Below are 21307 nucleotides of genomic sequence, written 5' to 3'. Positions count from 1 at the left end.
AGAATATGTACAGCTGGTTTTATGAATTATTATAACAATTGTAATGGGACTACATTAATAAAAAGAATCCACTTTTCGACATTATCGCCTTCTAAGATTATTCAGGATGCACATCAGTCCTGTTTCAAGGATATTGAAAAGTCAATAAAAGAAGATTCATTTTCAGCCTATGCAAATGAACTAAAAAATTGTATACTCTCGAAACAGGTGCCTTATATTCTCCTAATATTGTATAGGAAGCGGCTTCTGCGCTCAAAATATGTTTAGATTTGAATTTTTTCGAGCCAAATCTCTTTAGAGATTTGATAAAACTGCTAGAAGATGAGTATTTTAAGCCTGTATTACTAGAAGATTCAAATGATAAGCATGAACTGTACAATATTACTAAATCAAATCCTTCAAACACATTTAATTTCATAAATTCATTATCCGTAAAGGATAAATCAATGATTATCATAGTAAGTTAAGATATTTATAGTATAAATTAGTGGACATGTAAGGTCAATTCAAATGTTAAAAAGTTTAAACGTAATTTTACAGTTAAAAGATCTGAAAAAATCGACCCAGAAAAGAAAGAATTATATATAACTAAGAGGACAGGAATGGTATTAGACCCTATTCCAATAAGAGCAAAAATGTCTTTTATTCCACCAGGAAAAAAGCTTTCAAATATGCTATCGATGCAACTTAGAGATCATGTTCCTAACGCTGATTTGATGGAGTTGTGTTACATTTCACATATATTTTCAACACCTTTACCCCTCTCAGGCCAGTTAAATGAGGATACAATTGAGCTTATAGCTGAAAATTTTTGTAAATTTGATTATTTGGAGCTTTCTAAGAGCATGTTTTCACTTTCCTCGTTCTGTAGGTATGCCAAAAATAGGTTTTTGGAGGTTTCCTCTTTTATGGACCCAAATATAAATAGAAGACCAACTAGAGGAAAGGTACTTGAGAAAATAGATTATAGGAAATTATCCAATAAGTTTGTAAGGAAAATGTTAGAGTCGGTTGAGAACTATATAAACTCGACGGATTTGGAGGATGATTACATTGGATATTTGATGGTTAATTCAGATATTACTGTTCATTTACACATTTTAAATAATCTAGCCAATTCTGACATTCCAATATCAATAAATGTCTGGGAGAATTTGGTAATTAAGTTGGAGAAATTGATGGATTATGTAAAAAATTTCGATGTTAAGGAGATCGGTCTTTACTGCGACTCAGTTTTAAGCGTAAAGTACACAACGGAAAACACAATAGAAGTTTCGAGAAAGATGTTCAAAAACTTCACAGTCGCCTGTGAATATAACAAAGAAGACTATTACCTAATTTCACAAATACTAAAATATATCCTGAAGAATCGTCTGATAGGTGATTCCTCTGACTTATTAAGTGATTCAAGTGAGTTGATAAGGTGTATTTGCACATTGACCCTGAATAATATGGAAAGAATAGAACCATCAGTAAGGTTAGTAACAAGTGTTAATAATGTTAATTAGAGTTCCTTTGGTAAAGTATCTTTACACATTTTCAAGTCTTCTTAACGATAATGAAAAGGAAGAATTAATGTAAGTTTAAAATCAAATCAAGGATTTAGGGAACAAATCTCTGAACTCACTACTGAAGGATTCCGCTTTTAACAAAAAAGTTATTAATTGTGTTAATTTTATACTATATTTAATAATTCCCAATTACACCATACCTATATACACATTCAAACAATACAACAGTGTATATTAAGATATAATAATGTATATGTAATCTAGCCTCTTCTAAAATGTTAATATATAAAATTTTTGTATTATACTTTGTCACAATAGCAGAGAGCAGTGATATCTCAAACAACATCACAACAAGGAAATCTTCCAAGTCAAAACCACTAAAAATCCTTGAAAAAAACAATATAAACCCTTTAAAAATAAATAATAAATATAGATATGGGCTTAATTCTACTGATTTAGAGTCTTTTATCGCAGAATCTGAGCATGAACCAGATTCCAGTGTGTGGTATAAAGTATATAACAATGAGAAAGGAGATGAAAATAAAGAATCTAATGAACCTTCCGAAGAAAAGGTGAGAGAAGAAGATAAAAAAACTCCACTGATAACACCAGATGATGAAAATGGAAAAGAACCAGTAAATTATAACTTTGATCGCTGGTGTAAACAAGATAAGCTTTTAATAACAGTATCTGAACTTAAGCTGATCCATTCAGGATTCCTTATAATAGTACTTTTACTGACAATTTGGTAAGAAATGTTAGAATATTACTTTTATTAGGCATTTGATCTGCGTATCAACCAATTACAATAAATACGGTAAGTTGAATGAAAATCATTGATTTGTAGAGGGATACTATGATTCCAGACAATTCGATCCAAGTAATACAAACTCAATAATCCAAGAAGGATATAGCTTTACAATGCCAGGGTCAATGATAATCAAGTGTATTTTAGTCTACACGTTCCTTTGCCAGCTAATGGTAATATCACTAGTATGTAATGAGCTGTGTATCCCAATGGTTTCAAGCGTTGAGTACTGGGATAGTAGAGCGAAGCCGTTTCTATTCTCATGGCTAGTAGGATTTTTCACACTGCTAATTAGCTTTTTGGTGAGGAATACAAGAGTAGGAAAACATTTATTTGTAATTAGAGTGCCGTTGGAAACATGTACAATAGTCAAGATTAGAGACCTAAACAAGTCGTCAACAGAGCATGATATACTCAACAGTATGCTGGATCTGGTTAGAAACGCAATAACTAAGATAAAGCTGTTTTTTAATATTCCAGACTCGATATTTAAAATACCGTTTGAGAAGTATAAGGTGGCAAAAAACTGCTATGTACCAGTAGTCACAGCAGAATCTGAGCGTTTTTTCTACTACCACTACGTTAAATACACTTATAACAACGAGGAGTCATGTTTTCTGGACTCTTCTAACAGGTTGAATAGTTACTTGATGAGTACAAATTTGGTCCAGTTGATGGATAACGGAGGACTTACAGAATCAGAATCGGCTAGAAGAAGCGAAGATATAGGACCTAATGAGATACCAATAGAGAAACTTGATTTCTGGACCCTGTTATATAGGGAAGTCTCAGACCCAGTATTCTTTATGCAGTTGTACTTGACAACTAAGTCAATATATTGGAGAAGTTATATTACAGCACCGATTTGGGGTACAACAACATTATATACAATTTATAAAAAAGTAAAAATAATCTATGATCAGCAAAATGACCTCTATAATTTAACCACTAGTAGTAACCAGAAATACGTCACAGTTCTGAGAGAAAATGTAACCAAAAATGTAATGACAAGAGATTTGGCAGTAGGAGATATTGTCAGAGTTGAAAATGACTGGGAAGTTCCAAGTGACATGATCATGCTAAGAGGAGACGCAATAGTTGATGAGAGTAGTATAACAGGAGAGTCAATTCCACTCAAAAAAAGGAAACTGGATCTCGAAAAATATTCAAACTATAATCTTAACATGAATATTTATGACTTCATACACACACCAACTTCAGGAAATACCCTAAGTAGACATAGTAGTGGGAATAATATAGATAAGGTAATGTATAAGAGAGATAAAACTAATACATTACCAAGTCCATCCAATAGTATAAATGAAAATTTGTTAAAATCAGGCACTAAAGTTATATCAGTGCTTGGAAACCAGGAAACGTCAGTTTCAGCAGTGGCGGTGGTTATAGCAACAGGAGTATACACAACTAAAGGGAAACAAATTAAAGGAGTTTTATTCCCAAACCAGTTCAGACTAAAATATGATACTCAATTACCACTCGTTTTCCTATTAACATTTATTTATGCGCTTTTTTGTTCATACTATCAGGTACCCAAATATTAATTATTATATGTTTTAGATTAGGTTTTTGGGCTGGAATATGATATCGATATTTTATAGCATTGGAACTCTTTCACAGGTATTAACATACCAATTTATACACAATTATAAATATTAATGTGTAATATATGAATTACTATCATTGGTTAACAAGTGTATTTTAGGTTGTACCAGTTTGGACGAGCACTATAATATCAATAAGTCAAAGTAGAGCATGCCAGAGACTTTCAAAATCTGAGAATATATATTGTATTGCACCTTCCAGAATAGCAGTTTGTGGGAAACTAAGAGTCATGTGCTTTGATAAAACGGGAACATTAACCAATAATAAACTCATATTCAACGGTATTCCATTATCTCACAAATACTATTAGTAACATCATTATACTAATAGCAGAGTATTAATGATATTAATGTAGGATCGAAGTATTTTAGTGAAGATACTTTGATGGTATTGAGCCCACAGAAGATCTTGGAGAATTTAAATACTAATTTCCAAGAAGACTTATTTAAAATATTGAATACTAAAGAGTATGTGATATCATTGGCGGTGGCTACATGTCATTCAGTGTGGCCTTCAAGCACATCTGAAAAATTCGGAAACCACGTTGACAAGTCGTAAGTTCACATAATAACATTACTAGAGCTGTTTATATTAAAAACGAAATGTGTGATTATGTATTAGAATGTTTGAGTGTACTGGATGTGTGGTGGACCAGTATATTGATAAAACAGGAAAAAACAGAAGATACATTAAAAGTAGTCAGAATGAAAAATTAGGTAATTATAAACTTAATTAACAAATTTAGTTATTGAAGTCATAAACTCATTTGATTTCGATTATCAAAAGAAATTATCATCTGTTGTTATATCAATTGAAGGTACCAGACTATTTAATAAATATACACAATATGATATGATTAGTTGAAGGAGAAACAAGAAGAATAGTATTTGTAAAGGGTGCATTTGAGAATTTATCAGTGTGCTGTAATAACGAGTTGGAAAATTTATCAGTATTGTCAAACAATGAGTCATCAAACGGATCATACGTTCTAGGCTTGGCATATAAGGTTTTGGAAGAAAACTCAGATTACACAGATAGAAACCTTATGGAGTCAAATTTGCAAATGATATCGTTACTGATATTCAATAATCAAGTAAGACCAGAGAGTAAAGAGGTAATTCAAACTTTAAATGAGGCGATGGTAAGAACTGTGATACTCACCGGAGATAACATTCCAGCATCAAAATACGTAGCAAGAAAGTGTAATATGATACAAACACAGAATTCCACCATAGTGGAAGAATTAGATAGTCAGAACAATACTAATGAACTAGTTGATGAAAGAGTGTGTCCAGTCGCAATAATGAATAATAATAAAATAGAATGGAAGTATCCATTTAGAGAAGACGATGAGGAAAAATTGTTCTTTTCTGAGGAATTTAGTGATATTTCAATGACGGGAGACGTGTTTGATTATATAGAAAATAACTGGAATGAAATACTCGCAAGGTATCGAAGGTTTTCTACAAATGAAAGTATAAACCAGACCAAATTTGAACACTTTCTAATGAAAATTAGAATATTTGCAAGATTAAACCCAAATGTACCTAAATAGTTAATTATTCAATTAATTGGATTAATAAATTCTTTAGCAAAAGGTTCGAGTGATTAATTCATTTAAAAGACTTGGAATTATTACTGGAATGTGTGGTGATGGAACTAATGATTGCTTAGCATTACAAGCTTCACATGCTGGAATTAGTCTAACAAAAGTATTTCAAACATAATATTGTATAATATTAATTGATGTATAGGGAGTTAGTTCTATGGTATCACCATTTTCATCAATGACAAATAAACTAGAATCAGTAATATATTTATTAAGGTATTTTAAATTACTATTATTGATGCTATTAATTTATTATTGATTCCATTGAATTAGTTAACTATTATGTATAAATATTTTTGTGTAGAGAAGGTCGTGGTAGTTTGGTAACATGTTTGGCATGTTTTAAGTTCATGTTATTGTTTGGATTAATGATAGCATTTGTAAAGGTGACACTTTTCAGACTCTGTAGAGGAGTAATGCCGGAATGGGGATACCTTTTCATAGAAAATGCTATAATGCTATTACTAAGCTACACAATGGCACTCTCAAGGTATTAATACCAAGTAACTAATAAAGTATAGACCAAGTGAAAAATTAAGAATAAGATCACCAACAAGTAGCCTTTTAGGACCACTTACACTCTTATCGGTGGGAATCATGTTCTTCATTAATATCACATTTTTACTACTACTCTTTGAACTGTACAATAAAATGGGTATAATTAGTTAATACCATTTACTATTTAGTATTATATAATTTGGTGTAAATATTAATTGTAGGAATACCAACAAGTCTTAAGTATAATATTTCAAAGCCTCCAGCGGCATGGTGGATCCTGTAAGAATCAAAGTTCAAATTAATTTTTAGCTCCGACAACTTCGAAGCACCAACGGTCTGTTTCTGGCTCTGCTACCAAGTGGTGAACACGGCACTGGTCTTCTCATTCGGAGGAGTTTTCAGAGAATCTATTCACAGAAATATAGGATTTTCAACGTAAACATAAATCCATCACAACAAATGTTTAGAGTTTGGCTGTTTATAAATTCTTTTCTGACATATTTGACCCTGTCTAAGCCGACCAAGTTGACGTGTTTGTTCAGGATTAACTGTACAGACGAAGTTTCCAGAGCAACTAAAATACCAATCCTAGAACTCTTAACTACAAGTGCAAGCGGATTACCATTCCATGGAGAACATTCACATAACGTACTTCCAAACAACTTTAAAGTAAGATCCGAATAAGCCTTATTTATCTACCCATTAATTGAGTTCATGAAAAATCAATTTATTTATATAAATTTTTAGATGGCGTTTCTGGCATTAAACTTCATCAACTGTGTAATAAACTGTTTAATAGCGAAATCGTTCTTCTCAAACTCTTTTCTGAAAAGAGTGAGGTCGTCCATTGGGTACAAGTGTAGCGCAGACCGAATCAAAATTTAAAATTTCAATGTTATTTTATATTATCACTGTAATATATGGATCAATTAGTGTATATTCATATATTATATCAGATTCCAGAATAAAGTATGGAAATATTCCTAATTACACACGATTAGAGTCAGATGAGATTATCCAGGTAGGAATCAAGAGATTTTACCATCCATAATTAATTTCTAGAATTTAAATCCTACGATTTTGTCAAATCTCGAAAAAATAGGTATTTTTCAAACTGGCTGAAACCGACACATTTGATTAAGGAATCCAGAGTCTAAACCAATTGCAATACGAATGTATTCCAAAGATTCTTGACGATTACATAAAGAATGTGTGTATTTTATCGCAAACTGGCACCGGGAAAACACTATCATACTTGGTCCCAATTGTACAAATGATTCTTAATGTAAGTTGCTTACATCATTATAATTAACAGTCGGAAGAAGAATCAACTTGTGTAGTTATAGTCCCAAATAGTATTTTGATGTATCAAGTTTATGATGTTTTGAATAACTTAACAAGGTGAGAAACAATTGATTCAATTTCTTTAGCGGACTTAATATTAAAGTCAAGACTGTAGACGATGTTGAAAAGGGAAAAGTACCAAACATAGTCATATCATCTCCATTAAAATTACTCAACAAATTCAAAACGTATTCCTTAAACTATAATTTTGATGCTTTTAAAACTGTTAAATACCTGGTCCTGGATGAAGTTGACCAGTTATTTGTTCATAAACAGGTAATTTACACATCTTCACAGTTTATATTTTAGATTATAATTGAGATTCTCAAAAGGACTAAGAATAGGTTAAATTTATCTAAATATTTTTTATAGGTGTAAGACAATTTTATCGTCTAGTACATTGCCAGATTATGGAACGAAAAGTGATTCTAACACTGTATCTAAATTGTTTAAGAACTGTTCATATATAAAGTCGCAAGACTTACATAAGATTCCTTCCAAAGTTTCACTTGAATTCATTAATTACAAAGATGAAGATGATAGGTAACAACTATATTCAATGTATATTAGCTTAATTCAATGTATATTAACTTTATTAGAGGAATGTTAATTTTATATAGGTTTAATAAAGTTGTTGAATATCTGTATTCAAATAATGATCGCATGATAATTTACTGTAACAGTTCAGTAAATTGTGAGAAATTGTATAACAAATTGTCAAATCTCGGGAAAAATGTACACATCCTGAACAAGGTAATTAATATTATTTCCCTATGGTTTGAATAATTTATAGAACATTGATCTTATGGAACAGCTTTTGATCCTGACTAGTTTAGACAAGTAACTTAAGGTGTTAAATTTTTATTTTTAGGAAGATGATTATATTGTCAACTGACCACAGTAGTCGAGGTGTTGACTTTAAGAATATTAAGACTGTTATACATTACGATTTCCCAACCAACGTCGTTAATTTTATACACAGGTAATTTTTTATTCTAATTTTTGAATAATTTTTAACAGAACTGGTCGAGTTGGGAGACATGGGAATGAAGGCAATTGTCTTGCCTTTTGGTCAGAGTCTGATGAGTTTTTGAAAAATCACATTGAAAATAATTTAAATTCGTTTGTTGATTGTTTTATTATATTTTTTAGACTTTCGAAGGTTTTTAGTAGGAAAAGAGGTCTTCGAAAGAAGTTTAAAAAGGCTCAAAAGTTACTAGAACCTACCCTGTCTCAAGAAATTTCCAGTGAGTCTCAAGAATATTCTACTGAATCTGTTTAAGATCGTTCGCTGTTGTTTAAATTTTGTAATATAGTAATGTAATATACTTTTATGTACATTAGGAACAATATACACTAATATGAAAATACTTTCAAGAGAAAACTACATAACTGTATCTGATAGTGTATATGATGAGTAATAAGATTATTCGTTAGCTACAACTTCAGTTTGGAGTCCTGAAAAGTCATCTACTGGAATGTGCTGAACGAGAGTATACATTGGTTCCTTGGCATCCTCGTCGTCATTACGTCTCCTGGAAACCCTAACCCTAACTCTTCTTGGGAGATTTTTGATACCATTTGACCACAAAAATTCATTCAATCTTGTATCAAGACGGACATCCTACATCAACATGAACAACTATTTTATTAAATAAAAAATCTGTATTAAGATCACGAACCTTTGTTTTCATGGCTCTTGATGCAAATTCCTTTATCTTCTTGACAGCTGTGGGTGCCTTTCTCTTAAAAGTAACGCGATGAACCATCTTGTGCAAATGGATAGTATAATCCCTGGTCAAGGGAGCCAATGTCTTCCTCTTATGCTTATCTAAGAAAATCATTAAAATTAAATTAATAAATAGAAAAGAATATCATTGGAAGGAAAATAAACAATAATTAATTCAAATATCCAAAAGACAAGAAAATGTAAATATCTTTATAAATCTACTCATGAATATTAAAATACCTCTTGCCATATCTTGAGATTCTAAATTAAAAATAATTATCTGTTAATATTATAAAATAAATTAATCTTTTAAATCGAGGATGTTGGGCACACTTTAATAATTATTGTTCATATTCCCTTCAATTTTCACCAACTATTATTTATCTTAGATGATCTTATAATTCGGTAAAATTTTGGAAATCAATCCAATATGTGCCTGATTTCATGTAGAATCCTCAAATTAAACATGTCATATACCGAACTGTATATATACACATACATGTTATTTCTTTATAAGAAATTAATTTAACATGTTATTATTATCTAAAATTGTTCTATTTCTCTACTTTCCATATCTTACATTTTATCATCTAGTTCAGTGTTATCTAAATTCTCTTTTTAATCATTAATTCACTCTTATATATTAATTTTTTACTATTTTGTTTATTTCTATTAAACCATAACTATATAATAAATTTTTAAAAATAATCTTTAATTTACGTTTACTCAACCTTCCTATTATATTGTTATTAAATTATTATTTTATTTATAATTGAAATGTAGTTTAAATCATTTATTCTACAAACCAATTTTACTGAAATGTGAAATGAAATTAAAATAACTTAAATTTAAATGTTGGACTACACATCTCCAAGAAATTCTACTCCTCTGTCATGTGATTCAGCCTACACTCAAGCTGAAGCTGTAAAATCCGACTATGGCCGCCACCAGTCATTTACATGGCACAACGCAGTTGGAAAAAACAATGAACTTGTTTCAGTTTTTAAAATTTCTTTAAAAACCAAAGATTACGAAAGTTTGTTCTTACTAATTTATATTAATAGTAAATTATTAAATATCTGAAATATTTATATAATATTATCAAAAATATATTATTGGTTTAGTTGTAACTCCGTATGATGTTGATTTGGCAAAGCATCATGCCAAACACATTAAGACTGTACGACATCCATTTATTCTTAAGGTTCTAGACTCATATGAGTCAGATTCTGCAATTTGTATCATTACTGAGCGATGTTATCCTTTTAAAAGCAAGTGTATTTTAACTTAAAATTCATATTATGTTTACAGATTTGGCTTCAGACCCTACTCTAGGCATTAGCCAGGTCTGTTCAGCCTTAAACTTTCTACACAAAAAGTGTAAACTAGTTTATTCAATGGTTAATCCATATGGTATTGGAGTCAAAGAAGATGGTTAGTAACTACATATTTTATTGTATATAATAAATTGTTTTATTGTATATATTTATTTTATTGTATATATTAATTTTAGGTTCTTGGTGTTTATATAATTTTGAGCTTGTTTCTGATATTGATAAGACTCTTAGTCAACATCAAAATGTTGTTAAAAATCATATTTCATTCAATGATGGTTGGAGACCAACAATACAAAATCTTAACCTCAATTCTGTACATTTCGACAAGTAAATTCTTAATTAACCTTATTGAATTATAAATTTAAATATGTTTAGTTGGCAACTTGCAGTTTTCATATGCTGGGTTTATGCTTTAATTTCTGATAATGAGGAACGTTGTAATATTAAAAGATATGGCTTTGATTTCAATTCTTTCAGACTTATTGTACCCAAAGTTCTACACCAATTCTTAAACGTATTTCAATAACCAATTATTGTAGTTATAAAATCAAATGGTTGAATAATTGTGATTAGGAATTACTTGGTGATGGTGAAGTGGATTTGGATATGGTATTAAAAACGAACCCATATTTTAAGGATAATATAACCTTTAATACCATTACATTTATCTCAGAATTACATATAAAAACACAATTTGAAATTGAAGAATTCTTTACAAAACTACCAGAAAATATTAATAAAATCCCAGTACTAATACGGGTAAATTATACAAATATTCATCCAATAGCATTAGTTGTATACCATTAGTAGTATAGTAATAACTCTATAGTAATAACTGTATAGTAATAATATTGTAGTGTAAACAATTGTTACCTGAGATATTAAAGAGTATTAACTTGTGTAAGAATTTTTTGCCTATGATTTTGGACTGTGTGATAATGATTTGTAAATCAATAGTACTACAGGACTTTAGAAAACATGTGTATCCATCGATTCTGGACCTTTTTAAGGATAATGACAAGTCAATAAGGTTCTGTCTCTTGAAGAGAATTAATGAACTGGACGAATTATTGGATGAGAATCAAGTGTCCCAAGACATGTTTGAATATTTTTACGTTGGGTTCACTGATCCTTCACCTCAAATTAGAGGTGAAACTATAAAGTCACTCTCATACCTGATTCGGAAAATAAACTCTAAACAAAAGGTCAGTTGTACCTACTCACTTCTCAAATGTGTTTCTGACTCTGAGCCTACAATCAGAGCCAATTCCATAATTTGTTTTGCTAAAATTATACCATTCATTGAGCCTGAGCTGGTTTCTAAAGTCCTGCCACAAGTTTGGAGAAATGGTCTCCACGATACCTTTTTAAAGTCAAAAATCGCTTCTCTTGAGGTAAACAATTTCTTAATCTACTGTTTTAGTCAATATCTGCATCACACATTTTTCTTACACCTGAGGATAAGGCTCATTCTCTAATTCCACTGGTTTCTGAGACTCTTTTAGACCCTGATGTTCAAGTTCGTAGACTTTCATTTGACACAATTTCAAAGCTTTTGGACTCTTTAAAACCCTTTGCAATTCCAGGTAATTTTATACCAAATCAATTTCTTCAGAAAGTGTTGAGAAATCAACTGGTGAAAAGAGTTGGTAAATTTAATCTTTCAAATTATATATACATTAGTGTATATATACTAGTGGATTTCTATATATACTATTCCATACTTACACACTAATGGATATATATAATAGTTCATATATATATACCAGTTCATATATATATATACAGTCAAAACATTCATGTTTAGTGCTGTTTAACAATATTAATGTGGTAAATTATTATGAGATTAGTGTAATTGGATCATTTTAGAGCGTCTCTGACCTCATCGTGATCCTCAACAAGGTTCCTATGGAGTCTGACTCCTGGTAAAGCGTTTTCTACAGTCTGCTTTGTTGTCGAGTACACTGTCCTCGACTGAGTGGTGGCTCCAGAGGGCGCGAACATGAACAACACAAGGTTTTGTCCTAAAAAATAATTAATTTTTTCAAGTTGTTACCCTTGTCGTAAACTACAAATGTACATTCATCATTTGGTAGTACTGTCAAGAGTTCCTCCACATCTCCCTCTCCATCATTCTCTACATCTACGAAGTTTCCCTTCACCTTAAGTACCATGTATCTGGTTTTCACTTTCTTTAGTTTCATCTGGTTGAACTTTGCGACAGTTTCTTCGGATACTTTAATTCCGCTTTCCATGTTTAATCTTCTTTAACAAATTATACAATCGGGGTTTAATTGAGTTTGAAACTGCTGACTAATTAATCTGAAAAAATTCTATAGTGTGTACGTTATATTTTTGAGTCTGGAAAATCACACATGATGTTGGGTAGAAGGATTTTATTATTTTTGATACATGTTTCTTCAAAATTCTTTTATCTTGTTTTTTTAATTTTCTTTATTATTTTTACTTATATCTACTGATCTAGTATATTTTTTCATCATCTTCTATTTCTATACACAATTTTATACTACACCTTTCATTATTTATTTAATTTAACATTCTATTTATTCAAGATATCATCTATCTCATAATTTATTTCACTCAACCACATCTTATTAATTTACTATATTTAATCATAGAATCATACACCTTAACTTATCTAACTATTCAGTAAATTAGTCATGCAACAGCGGGAATACCAATAGCCATAAGTGACTCGTGAACCAATTAAACTAATTATATAAATGTAAATTTATAAAAATTAAATAAAATTTATATAGAAAATTTCAAAATATAAATATTAAGTATACAATATAATAATTGTAAATGTTGTACATATAATTATTGTTGTATAGTATTGGTTTAGAATTTTTTAAAACAGGTTTAATTGTCAATATTGAAATATTATTTATTATTTTTGTCCGCTCAGAATGGCTCGATGCCGTGAAAAAGTAACTTTTTCGTGTCATCGACGTTGTAAACATTTCCGAACCGGCAGAGCGACTAACTCATCATCACGGGTGTTGACGTAACCTGTCGATGGTGTTCTCTGTAGTAGAATCAACTATAGAAGTGATCCTGTACGAGCACAGTCGACTAAAGCGCGAGACACTACAAAATTTACCTACCCATACTTAGCACTCATATCGGGTATGTGAGAATATTTCATTTCTCATAAATTCTTTCATAAATTTAAAATCAAAACATTTAAATAAATTGTAAATATAAATTAATTAATAAAAACTTTATAATGTTGAAAATTTTTTACTAAATAGTTGATAAAGTGCACCTATTCCACTTCATTTTGTTAATCTTATTCCTTTAGAATTTTAAGTTAAACACTTATTTATACCATCAATTATTGTGTAATTATTATTTTACATTTTCCGACTTTGGCTGATTAGCTGCATTCTTCATTACTGTATAATTGTGTAGTCTGGCCACAGTTATTTCTGTGCAAGTTATCTGCCTCTTTATCCAGTCAAGTTCAAGATTCTATTCACACAATTAATATAATTAATATTATAGTTATTCTGAATATCTAAACTATTTGTAAGAATTGTTACAATTGAATCTATTAATAGTTCAATTCCATCATGTTGATCAGTAAGTAATTTAATAGCATCATCAATGGGATATTCAACCATAGTATTGGCCTGAAATTATGTTACAAAGTTTGTTAAACTAACACCAAGCCAAAGAAATGCTGATTCTGTATATGGAATCCTAGCCTCAGAGTATAAAGTATCAGAAATCTTAAAATATGTTATAATATCAGACTTATCACCAGATTCCTAATTTAACCATTATTAATATTATAAAATCTGTATTAAAGAACATTATATATATTTGAGGTGTAATTGGTACCTTCTTTTTCTTTAGCTTCTCAAGTGTATTAATAGCGTCCTTTAATTCAGGTAACTTATCCTTTATTAATCCAATTTTGGACATAGAGTTTTTCTCCATAAAACGATATTTTCTAAATTTATATTAATTGTGATTATAAGATGTAATTGTATTAAATGTGACTATCGATAGGTACGCTAAAAGTTCTTTTGCGACTTGAGTTAACTCAGCAGAGTTACGGTCCCCTACAAACTTCTCAATATTGTCCTAAAATCATTATTATCAAATATATATGGTTATATGTAATATAAATTAATAGATTACAATATATTTTGCTTCGGGGACGTTACTGTTACTAGCATCATTAGATATAAAATCAGAATAATTCATCTTCTTAATTTTATATATAATATTATTTTATATAATATATAAATTTTGATAAACAAAATAATATAATGGTGCCTGTTGTACTTTTGTATATTTCCATATTTTTATATTAAATATATTCAATAGATTCCTAATTTTTAAAATTCTACATATTATTCAAATTCATTTTATATTTATTTAATACCTTTTTATTGCATTATTTATGATAGCTATTACATACTTTTACATTTACACATTAGATATTTACATTTATATATTAAGATGGAAATTTCTAAAGTGTTTGACAACTACAAGGACCAGAACAATGTTCTTAAGGGCAGAATGTTCATTAAAATGTTCAAGGACGCAAATCTAATTAGTTCATCTTCTGAAACCAATAACCTTGATTTGATTTTCACCAAATACAAATCCAAAGTATATTTTACTCATTCTAACACCAAAATCAATAATTTATATAATAATTTTTAGTTTTCTGGAATAAATTATGATCAATTCTTGAAGTCACTAAAAGATGTCTCGAAGGTTCTGAATATGGAACCTTCTGAGTTAGAACTAAAGTTGAAAAGAACAAATGGGCCAATTTACAAAGGAACTGAAACTCAGCCAGTAAGACTCTACGATGATAAGAGCCTATACACAGGCGTTCATCTACACGGAGGACCGAGAATAATTGATAAATAAATCAAAATATTAAAATATTAACTTTACTTCAATACCTAGATAACAAGTGTGATTGAATCCTTTCAAGTTTACTTGATACTGAGGTATCTACAACTTTATCTCCGACATTAACCAGCAATCCTCCGAGAATTGAAGGGTTTAATTTATATTCAACAACTGGTTCACAAGAGTTACCTAATCTATGCCTCAAAGCGTCAACTATTCTCGCCTTCATATCATCTGTTAGTTTATCTGCTGATTGAACTAGACATTTAAGTTGATTGTTTGCGCTTAAAAATAGAGTTTCAAAGTGCTTTGCTAGGGTTAAAACCTCTGTTGACCTTTTTTGGTCAAATAACAACTCTAAACAGTTTAATGTTTGGGCCTGTAGAGGAGATCGTGTCAATGTTCCAAAATCTTCCTTGAGAAATTTCATCTTCTGTGAAGTCCTGAGGCCAGGAGTTGTCATGAAAGTTCTAAAATCTTCACATGTTAATAGAGAATTTGAAATGAACCTCAAATCATTCATTACCTCGTTCAAATTACCAGCCTTTTGTGTAGTTAGAAATAGAGCATTAGCATATGAGCCCATTATACCACATCCTTCAAGAAGCTTACGTGTAGTATTGTTTTTTACTTGATTTGTTGAAAAGCTTGATCGACTAACCAAGTTCAAAATTTTGGGAAAGGGAGAACAAATAAGTTTATGAGAAATATTAATAAATTTAATCATTTTAATCAATTAACTTAAAATATATTGCGATAATAGAAAAACTCATTAGATAAAATTTGAAAAAAAGTTAACAATACAATTAATTGTGTGGCAGTAAAATAATTAAAGAATAATTAATGAACAAACATGACCATATATATAATTAAAAACAAATTCTTATATAGTAATATTACTAAATTTAATGAAGAACTAATATTTTATAATATAATATATATTTTAGTTATTATTGAATACCGTTATTACCACGAACACTATACCCCTTCTTTATAAATTAAGTAAATAATCTCATTTATTTATTTTTTGTACATGTTGTTTATACTTAATTAATTTATTTTTTGAACTTGTTGTTTTTAATTATTACACGTTTTGTTCTAGAATCTCTTAAAATTCTCACTTTGTTTATTTCACTACATTTTTTGTATTTTATTACATTTTAAATAACTTGTTTTATACTTTTTGTACTAGTTTTTATGACAACATTTGTGGATTCAATATCTCCATTCAACAAAATTTTATATTTCAAACTGTATTAAAATTTTTAATCATGAATCCAATCAGTTGAGCCATAAATGGAAGACATTATCACTTTAAAATGAATCAAAGAGGTTTGAAAAAGAACCTGAATCATCACAGAGATACAGATCCTAATGTTAATAACAATCATTCATTTGATTTAAAAAGAAAGAAACAAAAATTTACCAATAGTACCAAACAGAGAAATCACATCAATAATAATGATTTTAGTATAGAATTGAAGTGCGAAGTGGAAGAACAAGATTGTGACAGTTTACATTTAGATTCTGAAATTGAAATCAATTCTAATGTAAAAGAATCCAAAGGTCAGTTAAAATCGAAATCTCAATTGAATAAATTGGAAGATAAGTTAAAATTCAATGGTAAGTTAAGACTGGAAGATAAATTAAAGTTGGAAGAGAAGTTAAAATTGAAATGTAAGAATTCAAGTAAAGAAGTTAAAATAAATGATATTGACACTAAGGGTGATTTAAATAATTGCCTAAATGGCAAAGATTCATTTGAAAACGCTTGTAATCATTCACCGACTCGTGATAGCCAAGAGAAAATTCCTGTTGATCTGTTTAGTGTGCCTCATGATAAGACAATTTTAAACAGTTTTGAAAGAAAATTAAAGAGTTTAAATGTACCAATCACAAAAGACAATGAACACACTAATACAAATAATATACACAATGATGTAGATACTACTAATAATGTACACAATGTAGATACTACAAATAACCTAAATGATGTAGACATTGAAAAAAATGGAGATAATGTAAATAATCACGTTGTGGATGAAAATGTAGAAATAAAACCGCGTAAAAGAGGAAGAAAGCCCAAGATAAAGAGAAATATATCTAAATATAAATTAAATGATGTTAAGAAAATTGTTTCCGACACAAATGGAACGAAACCAAACGAAGATGAACAGCTTGAAGAGAATTTGTCTAATCCAAATGAGTCAATTGAGTACAAAAATCAAAAGATCAAAAATGAGATGGATAACCATAGGAAAAAGAGAACATATAAAAAAAGACCAAAGTTAGGAGAAGCGATTAATTTATTTAACAAGGTGACGAGGAGGTCTGAAAGTATATACGAAATGCAACTTCGAATGGCAATTGAGATGTCAATGAAAGATTGTAAATCATACGAGTTTCAAGAAGATTACAAACCATTGGACATTGAAAAGGTGGAAGATACAGAGGGAAATGATGACAAAGATAGTGAATATGAGGAATCGAAACCAAAGAAGAAGAAAAAGATTGTAAAAAAGGTAAAAAACGGAAACCTGAAAGTATCAAAGAAGAGAAGTAAAAAGTCAGAAAGTACAGAAGTGTCAACACCAAAATCGGAAAATAATGTAACCAGTGTGTCTTCAATAGAATATTTAAACACCGATTCTCTAGACTCAAGATTTGAAAACTCTGATTCCAACTGTCTGAATGACTCACAAGATGACAAGGATATTGATAAGACTGTTGTACCAAGTGAATCTGTTCAGGTGAAAGAATCTGATGAAACTGTTTCTCAAGCCAAGATGACAGCGTTTGAAGAATATCTTTCAATGTGTGAAAGGTTTTACTGTGGCAAATCATTGGATGATGATATAGCACAGGTCGTTTATGAAACAGATGTTAAAAATACAGTCAAGCCAGAAATTAAGAAAAATTCACATTCTCAAACAAAGAAATATAAAGATTCAGACTCATCAAGTAGTTCCAGTACAAATGGTTTCAATAACTCAGAAGAGCAATTGAATGATTCAAAGGGATGGAAGGAAAAACCACAAGATGATAGGATTCTAAGTTTCAATTGTTCAAGACTTGATCTTATATATAGAGTTTCATTTAATATCCTCAAAAGTTCATTAAGGCAACCAGAGGTAATTGACCTCTGGGGACCAAAAGAAGTTGTTCTGTTCGAGTTAGGTCTTTTTAAATATGGCAAAGAGTTCCACGAAATACAAAAGGACATCCCAAACAAGTCAGTAAAGGAAATTGTGGATATGTACTACCTGTGGAAAAAATCTAATCGATATAAACTTTGGAAGGCTAATAGATACTACTAAAAAACTTCATAACATTCAATTTTAATAATTATACATTATATTTATTAATTAGTTAAAATTGTTAAATGTGTAATGGTGTTGATGAATTAAAATTTTTGAATATAAAATTCGTAAAATAATATGGAATCTAGTTGTATTATTTAAATATATATTACAATGTTTGATCTAAAGAAATCTGAAGAAATTTTGAGAAGAAGAGCTATATTTTATTGTTTGAATAACTATAAAACTATAAGAACACATTACAATGATCTATCAGAACTTAAAAATTATGTTCCTAAAACTAAATTAACAGATTTTTTTATAAAGGATGAAAACTTTGATTATTCAGATCTCTTGAACCAGATTTCAAATTCACTTATATCACTAGATGTGAAAACAGATACAAAAACCCATGAAGATACCAAAGATCAACCAATTTGGTCAAATTATGACCTTTTGAGTTTAATTAAAATCCATAAATTCAAGAATGTCAAGGAAAAATTATACACATGTAAGTAGTCAAACTAATTTATTAGTCATTTATGAAATATCTAACTTGTTTGTAGGTAATATAAATGTACAAAATAATGTTAAGTTTGATTTCTCGGAGTATGAAGATGGCTATTATGATTTAGTGTACGAAAGGCCGGATAATAACACAAGTGAAGTGTTTAAGCCGATGGATAGTTATGATTTGTCAGTTGAAAATTACTGGAAAAATTTTAAAAATGTTCCAAAAGATGAAATCACAGTATTTAGAGATATAAAAGAGGAAGATTTACCAGAAAAAACCACGAGAAATGAACCAGAGACTACAGTTCGGAACTATAATTTATTGAATCTTCTTCCTGGAAACAATTCGATATCAAACCTGGCAAATGAAAACTATTTCGACGATTACTATAACTTCAATAATATGAAGAAAATCTCAGTTAATATCGGAACAGAACGACAACTGAGACAGATTTATATTAAGCCAAGAAATAAAGACAAGGAATTGAAATTTGGTCTGTTAACAAAAGGAAATAATAAGGATTTGATTTTGAAGAGAAATGAGAACAATATGTAAGTTTGTTTAATGTAATAATTGTGTAGGAATGAGTATCTAGTGGTGTTTGATGAGGATAGTATGAAAGTTTACGAGTCAGAAACACTTGAAGGACAAGTATCATCAGAGAAACATTTACAAAAATCATGCGTAAGTGATTGAGTACATAAATGTGTGTGATTTCAACAATGTTAAAAATGCTGTAGATCCGGAAGTTTTTTGCAAGTGAAATTGTGCGAGAAAACCTAAGGAATAAACTAATACTAAAGCTAAAGAGACATCAAAACGCAAGAGTATTCACAGCAAAAGACATGAAGAAAAATGCAGATCAAATAAATAAAGTAAGACAACACAATTAAGTAGTAACAATTTAATTGTAGTCAATATCGTCTGTTACACTCGGTTGTTTCTGGTGTGACTGGAACTTTTACGGAGGAGGAATAGTTCCAGAGGTACACAACGAGGAATTGTCAACAAACCCAACAGAATACCTACTTTCGTTGGAAAAAAACGATCTTTATCTTTTAACAACCAGTTTTATAGAATCACTGCAAGTTAGAGGAAGGAATTTGGAAACGTTCGAGGATATATTCTCAGTAATTTCAGAGATCGTAAAATCATATCGCACACTAGTAATGGGGAATTTCAACGAAGACTATTTTGAAATCATGAAAAAATCTTTTCTTGAGCTCAAGACGAAGTCAACACCTTCAGATATTGCACTGTTAACGCCAGACCTGAGTGAACTGAGTGTTTCCTCAGCATCGAGTATAGACCGAGATTCAGTAGATGTCGATTCTGAGCTAAACTCACAGAGAGAACAAGTGCTTCCAACCTTTAATAAGTATGCCAAGACAGTGGAGGAACTAACTAACCTAAGACAACTGGTGTCATTCCTGTTAACAGACTACAATGATGTCGGGTCATTTGTCAAGGAACCTTTTGTGGATCTATCCACCATACCCAAGATAAAGAACGTTTCCAAAACAGTAATCAACTGCTCAAAATCAATTACCAAAAGGAGCAAAAATCCAAACTTGAAGGAGACTGAGATTGTACTCTCTGCTCTCAAGATACTGGATCTGCTGATTTTTCTACTTCAGAAATCCTCAAAGTCATTTAACAGTCCCAGGGACTTTCATTCATTCATTACGAACTCAAAGTATTTCAATCAAATTTAATTATACTGTAGGTATGAAGTCGAGTCTTACTTTTCATCTATCATGTTTAACTATTTCTATGAAAGAAGTAACGATTCTTACTCCATAAAGGTGTTGGGATCAAAGAGGCTTATGTGTTATGTTATTTGGCTTTGCATTTACTTGTCGCCCAAATACACATTTGATTTCTCATTTCTGCTCAACTATGATTTGACCAACGTTTCAAACTCAATACTTTTCAACTCTTGCGTTGACTTGACTTCAATAAGTCCAGCTGGTAGAACGAACAAGAACCTCTACAAGATCAATACTCCTCTGTTTTCAGGCTCCAAGAAGATGAACTTGACTAGTCTTGTAACAAATAAAACTAAACGTTTCAAGTTACGTTAATATTCCTTTAATTTAATCAAATATACGTGTATATATATACTTGTATAGTAAA

The 21307-nt window shown here is 30.1% G+C and overlaps 11 protein-coding genes across 11 annotated transcripts, besides 17 other annotated features; 7 read left to right on the top strand and 4 right to left on the bottom strand.

Annotated features, from left to right (window-relative positions):
* Nucleotides 1–21: 21 nt before the first annotated feature.
* TA06405 (uncharacterized protein) lies at nt 22–1581 on the top strand (the record flags this gene model as incomplete). Its single annotated transcript, XM_948761.1, has 4 exons — nt 22–207; nt 237–458; nt 489–1477; nt 1509–1581. The coding sequence occupies 4 exons, from the start codon at nt 22–24 to the stop codon at nt 1579–1581; spliced, it is 1470 nt and encodes a 489-aa protein (XP_953854.1).
* Nucleotides 1582–1786: 205 nt separating this feature from the next.
* Nucleotides 1787–6934, top strand: TA06410 (P-type ATPase, putative; the record flags this gene model as incomplete). Its single annotated transcript, XM_948760.1, has 16 exons — nt 1787–2259; nt 2291–2328; nt 2359–3866; nt 3898–3957; nt 4043–4223; nt 4298–4496; nt 4564–4658; nt 4688–4759; nt 4803–5485; nt 5535–5654; nt 5697–5767; nt 5856–6041; nt 6073–6150; nt 6359–6484; nt 6517–6718; nt 6797–6934. The coding sequence occupies 16 exons, from the start codon at nt 1787–1789 to the stop codon at nt 6932–6934; spliced, it is 4230 nt and encodes a 1409-aa protein (XP_953853.1).
* Nucleotides 2213–2259: a sequence feature (11 probable transmembrane helices predicted for TA06410 by TMHMM2.0 at aa 143-165, 205-227, 242-259, 655-674, 684-706, 1171-1193, 1208-1227, 1234-1256, 1266-1285, 1292-1311 and 1365-1387).
* Nucleotides 2291–2312: a sequence feature (11 probable transmembrane helices predicted for TA06410 by TMHMM2.0 at aa 143-165, 205-227, 242-259, 655-674, 684-706, 1171-1193, 1208-1227, 1234-1256, 1266-1285, 1292-1311 and 1365-1387).
* Nucleotides 2460–2528: a sequence feature (11 probable transmembrane helices predicted for TA06410 by TMHMM2.0 at aa 143-165, 205-227, 242-259, 655-674, 684-706, 1171-1193, 1208-1227, 1234-1256, 1266-1285, 1292-1311 and 1365-1387).
* Nucleotides 2571–2624: a sequence feature (11 probable transmembrane helices predicted for TA06410 by TMHMM2.0 at aa 143-165, 205-227, 242-259, 655-674, 684-706, 1171-1193, 1208-1227, 1234-1256, 1266-1285, 1292-1311 and 1365-1387).
* Nucleotides 3810–3866: a sequence feature (11 probable transmembrane helices predicted for TA06410 by TMHMM2.0 at aa 143-165, 205-227, 242-259, 655-674, 684-706, 1171-1193, 1208-1227, 1234-1256, 1266-1285, 1292-1311 and 1365-1387).
* Nucleotides 3898–3900: a sequence feature (11 probable transmembrane helices predicted for TA06410 by TMHMM2.0 at aa 143-165, 205-227, 242-259, 655-674, 684-706, 1171-1193, 1208-1227, 1234-1256, 1266-1285, 1292-1311 and 1365-1387).
* Nucleotides 3928–3957: a sequence feature (11 probable transmembrane helices predicted for TA06410 by TMHMM2.0 at aa 143-165, 205-227, 242-259, 655-674, 684-706, 1171-1193, 1208-1227, 1234-1256, 1266-1285, 1292-1311 and 1365-1387).
* Nucleotides 4043–4081: a sequence feature (11 probable transmembrane helices predicted for TA06410 by TMHMM2.0 at aa 143-165, 205-227, 242-259, 655-674, 684-706, 1171-1193, 1208-1227, 1234-1256, 1266-1285, 1292-1311 and 1365-1387).
* Nucleotides 5866–5934: a sequence feature (11 probable transmembrane helices predicted for TA06410 by TMHMM2.0 at aa 143-165, 205-227, 242-259, 655-674, 684-706, 1171-1193, 1208-1227, 1234-1256, 1266-1285, 1292-1311 and 1365-1387).
* Nucleotides 5977–6036: a sequence feature (11 probable transmembrane helices predicted for TA06410 by TMHMM2.0 at aa 143-165, 205-227, 242-259, 655-674, 684-706, 1171-1193, 1208-1227, 1234-1256, 1266-1285, 1292-1311 and 1365-1387).
* Nucleotides 6086–6150: a sequence feature (11 probable transmembrane helices predicted for TA06410 by TMHMM2.0 at aa 143-165, 205-227, 242-259, 655-674, 684-706, 1171-1193, 1208-1227, 1234-1256, 1266-1285, 1292-1311 and 1365-1387).
* Nucleotides 6359–6362: a sequence feature (11 probable transmembrane helices predicted for TA06410 by TMHMM2.0 at aa 143-165, 205-227, 242-259, 655-674, 684-706, 1171-1193, 1208-1227, 1234-1256, 1266-1285, 1292-1311 and 1365-1387).
* Nucleotides 6390–6449: a sequence feature (11 probable transmembrane helices predicted for TA06410 by TMHMM2.0 at aa 143-165, 205-227, 242-259, 655-674, 684-706, 1171-1193, 1208-1227, 1234-1256, 1266-1285, 1292-1311 and 1365-1387).
* Nucleotides 6468–6484: a sequence feature (11 probable transmembrane helices predicted for TA06410 by TMHMM2.0 at aa 143-165, 205-227, 242-259, 655-674, 684-706, 1171-1193, 1208-1227, 1234-1256, 1266-1285, 1292-1311 and 1365-1387).
* Nucleotides 6517–6559: a sequence feature (11 probable transmembrane helices predicted for TA06410 by TMHMM2.0 at aa 143-165, 205-227, 242-259, 655-674, 684-706, 1171-1193, 1208-1227, 1234-1256, 1266-1285, 1292-1311 and 1365-1387).
* Nucleotides 6797–6865: a sequence feature (11 probable transmembrane helices predicted for TA06410 by TMHMM2.0 at aa 143-165, 205-227, 242-259, 655-674, 684-706, 1171-1193, 1208-1227, 1234-1256, 1266-1285, 1292-1311 and 1365-1387).
* Nucleotides 6935–6941: 7 nt separating the features above from the next.
* Nucleotides 6942–8675, top strand: TA06415 (DEAD-box family (RNA) helicase, putative; the record flags this gene model as incomplete). The annotated part of the gene is made up of 11 exons (XM_948759.1): nt 6942–7070; nt 7112–7151; nt 7192–7334; nt 7365–7450; nt 7480–7669; nt 7703–7737; nt 7766–7936; nt 7993–8146; nt 8187–8233; nt 8265–8375; nt 8414–8675. 11 exons carry the CDS (start codon nt 6942–6944, stop codon nt 8673–8675), a joined length of 1368 nt encoding a protein of 455 aa, XP_953852.1.
* Nucleotides 8676–8819: 144 nt separating this feature from the next.
* Nucleotides 8820–9237, bottom strand: TA06425 (60S ribosomal protein L31, putative; the record flags this gene model as incomplete). Its single annotated transcript, XM_948758.1, has 2 exons — nt 8820–9017; nt 9076–9237. 2 exons carry the CDS (start codon nt 9235–9237, stop codon nt 8820–8822), a joined length of 360 nt encoding a protein of 119 aa, XP_953851.1.
* Nucleotides 9238–9974: 737 nt separating this feature from the next.
* Nucleotides 9975–12194, top strand: TA06430 (uncharacterized protein; the record flags this gene model as incomplete). The annotated part of the gene is made up of 8 exons (XM_948757.1): nt 9975–10158; nt 10247–10399; nt 10434–10556; nt 10636–10786; nt 10835–10973; nt 11033–11218; nt 11317–11853; nt 11883–12194. 8 exons carry the CDS (start codon nt 9975–9977, stop codon nt 12192–12194), a joined length of 1785 nt encoding a protein of 594 aa, XP_953850.1.
* Nucleotides 12129–12185: a sequence feature (1 probable transmembrane helix predicted for TA06430 by TMHMM2.0 at aa 574-592).
* A 125-nt stretch (nt 12195–12319) lies between the features above and the next one.
* Nucleotides 12320–12714, bottom strand: TA06435 (actin depolymerizing factor, putative; the record flags this gene model as incomplete). Its single annotated transcript, XM_948756.1, has 2 exons — nt 12320–12483; nt 12516–12714. 2 exons carry the CDS (start codon nt 12712–12714, stop codon nt 12320–12322), a joined length of 363 nt encoding a protein of 120 aa, XP_953849.1.
* A 1117-nt stretch (nt 12715–13831) lies between these two features.
* TA06440 (prefoldin subunit 3, putative) lies at nt 13832–14695 on the bottom strand (the record flags this gene model as incomplete). The annotated part of the gene is made up of 6 exons (XM_948755.1): nt 13832–13954; nt 14026–14115; nt 14149–14253; nt 14327–14438; nt 14502–14572; nt 14630–14695. The coding sequence occupies 6 exons, from the start codon at nt 14693–14695 to the stop codon at nt 13832–13834; spliced, it is 567 nt and encodes a 188-aa protein (XP_953848.1).
* Nucleotides 14696–14953: 258 nt separating this feature from the next.
* TA06445 (vesicular cargo protein, putative) lies at nt 14954–15373 on the top strand (the record flags this gene model as incomplete). The annotated part of the gene is made up of 2 exons (XM_948754.1): nt 14954–15106; nt 15161–15373. The coding sequence occupies 2 exons, from the start codon at nt 14954–14956 to the stop codon at nt 15371–15373; spliced, it is 366 nt and encodes a 121-aa protein (XP_953847.1).
* A 28-nt stretch (nt 15374–15401) lies between these two features.
* On the bottom strand, nt 15402–16085 carry TA06450 (ATP synthase delta chain, putative; the record flags this gene model as incomplete). The annotated part of the gene is made up of 1 exon (XM_948753.1): nt 15402–16085. One exon carries the CDS (start codon nt 16083–16085, stop codon nt 15402–15404), a length of 684 nt encoding a protein of 227 aa, XP_953846.1.
* A 592-nt stretch (nt 16086–16677) lies between these two features.
* On the top strand, nt 16678–18675 carry TA06455 (uncharacterized protein; the record flags this gene model as incomplete). Its single annotated transcript, XM_948752.1, has 1 exon — nt 16678–18675. The coding sequence occupies one exon, from the start codon at nt 16678–16680 to the stop codon at nt 18673–18675; it is 1998 nt and encodes a 665-aa protein (XP_953845.1).
* Nucleotides 18676–18831: 156 nt separating this feature from the next.
* TA06460 (uncharacterized protein) lies at nt 18832–21255 on the top strand (the record flags this gene model as incomplete). Its single annotated transcript, XM_948751.1, has 6 exons — nt 18832–19168; nt 19224–19722; nt 19753–19855; nt 19912–20046; nt 20086–20867; nt 20898–21255. The coding sequence occupies 6 exons, from the start codon at nt 18832–18834 to the stop codon at nt 21253–21255; spliced, it is 2214 nt and encodes a 737-aa protein (XP_953844.1).
* Between the last annotated feature and the right edge of the window lie 52 nt (nt 21256–21307).

The sequence above is a fragment of the Theileria annulata genome, chromosome 1, assembly GCF_000003225.4.
Source record: "Theileria annulata chromosome 1, complete sequence, *** SEQUENCING IN PROGRESS ***".
In the NCBI taxonomy this organism is placed as follows: Eukaryota; Apicomplexa; class Aconoidasida; order Piroplasmida; family Theileriidae; genus Theileria; species Theileria annulata.
The sequence above is the reverse complement of the archived record's forward strand: the minus strand, read 5'-3'. Positions and strand labels throughout refer to the sequence as shown.